This window comes from Nematolebias whitei, chromosome 23, assembly GCF_014905685.2.
Source record: "Nematolebias whitei isolate Nwh7 chromosome 23, NemWhi1, whole genome shotgun sequence".
Lineage (NCBI taxonomy): Eukaryota > Metazoa > Chordata > Actinopteri > Cyprinodontiformes > Rivulidae > Nematolebias > Nematolebias whitei.
The window spans coordinates 4,320,570-4,321,963 of record NC_056520.1 but is presented as its reverse complement, the minus strand read 5'-3'; the positions used below and the strand labels follow the sequence as shown (position 1 = coordinate 4,321,963).

At 39.7% G+C, this 1,394-nt stretch overlaps 1 protein-coding gene across 1 annotated transcript in view; it reads left to right on the top strand.

The window, feature by feature from the left end:
* nudt15 (nudix (nucleoside diphosphate linked moiety X)-type motif 15) overlaps nt 1-1,011 on the top strand; it is a 12,162-nt gene extending 11,151 nt beyond the window's left edge. The window contains exons 2-3 of the mRNA XM_037696733.1: nt 602-798; nt 883-1,011. Of these exons, the coding sequence (XP_037552661.1) occupies nt 602-798; nt 883-992 (307 nt within the window). The 3' untranslated portion in view covers nt 993-1,011. The remainder of the gene's footprint in view (nt 1-601; nt 799-882) is intronic.
* The last annotated feature ends 383 nt before the right edge of the window (nt 1,012-1,394 follow it).

The following is a 1,394-nucleotide window of genomic DNA, read 5'->3' as shown; positions in this document are numbered from 1 at the left end:
TCTAGAGTAACTATAATCTAGATTAAGTATAGTCTAGATTAAATATATTCGAGATTAAATATAATTAGATTAAATATTTAGATTAAATATCTAGAGTAACTATAATCTAGATTAAGTAGTCTAGATTAAATATAATCGAGATTAAATATAATTAAATTAAATATTTAGATTAAATATCTAGAGTAACTATAATCTAGATTAAATATCTAGATTAAATATGATCTAGAGTAACTATAATTTAGAGTATATATTTAGATTAAGTATCATCTAGATTAAATATCTAGAGTAATTATAATCTAGAGTAATATGTAGAGTATAATCTAGATTAACTATAATCTAGCATAAATACAGTAGATTAATAGTCCATCCTCCCGAGCCACCCTGTCCCGTCAGTGTATTTCATTTATACTTCTGAAAGTTGGCAGCCCCAGCTTTAAACAAACACGAGCAACATTGCAGTAAAGTTTGGTCCGAGATACTAAACCGTTCTTTTAAATCTCTTTTCAAAATAAAAGTCCAGATGTTCAGTGATCCCCAGGAGGAGAAAGACTTGGACACGGCGCCTGAAATGAATATAACCGTGATTTTATCACCCCGACAGAGAGACGTGGGAGGAATGTGCTCGCCGGGAGGTTCTGGAAGAAGCCGGGGTACATCTGGTGAACGTCCACTTTGCCTCGGTGGTGAACTCCATCAGGCTGGAGGAGCAGTACCACTACGTAACCATAATCATGCAGGGAGAACTGGACCGGAGGCGTCCGGGGGAGCCGGAAAACCTGGAGCCAGAGAAGAACGAAGGTACGCTGCAGGAAGAGAAGCTTTTTAAAAAAATCTTCTCGTCCGTCTGAGCAGATCTGGAGCGTGTCTTTGTTTGTTCTGCAGGCTGGACTTGGACACGCTGGGATGAGTTTCCTCCAGAGCAGCAGCTCTTCCTGCCGCTGGCCGGTCTGAGGCAGCAGGGCTTCCAACCGTTCAGGAACACAGAGACATGAATCTGCCTTTTCCTTTTAACCAAGAAGTAAATAAACATCCTTTTCACCTCAAACGTCACAACTTTGGTTGCAGAAACACACTTGAGTTTCTTTTTTCCGATTCCGAGCTTTGTAGATGTCAAGATATCCAAGAACATAAACACGTACTTTGATAGCACCAGTAACTATATTTATACGCGTGTTCACAAATGTGCATCTTAGGCGACTGCCTAAAAGCAGGCTCAGCAAACCCAGGATATCAGATCCGATTTAACTACCGTACTTGCTGCCGTACATGTTGCACCACCGTTTAAGTCGCATCAGTCCAAATATGTCTAACAAAGTGGAAAAAACAAATGCGTCGCTTCGCCGTATAAGTTGCGTCTATTATGTGTCACCTGATATCAGCTGATTTGACATTTG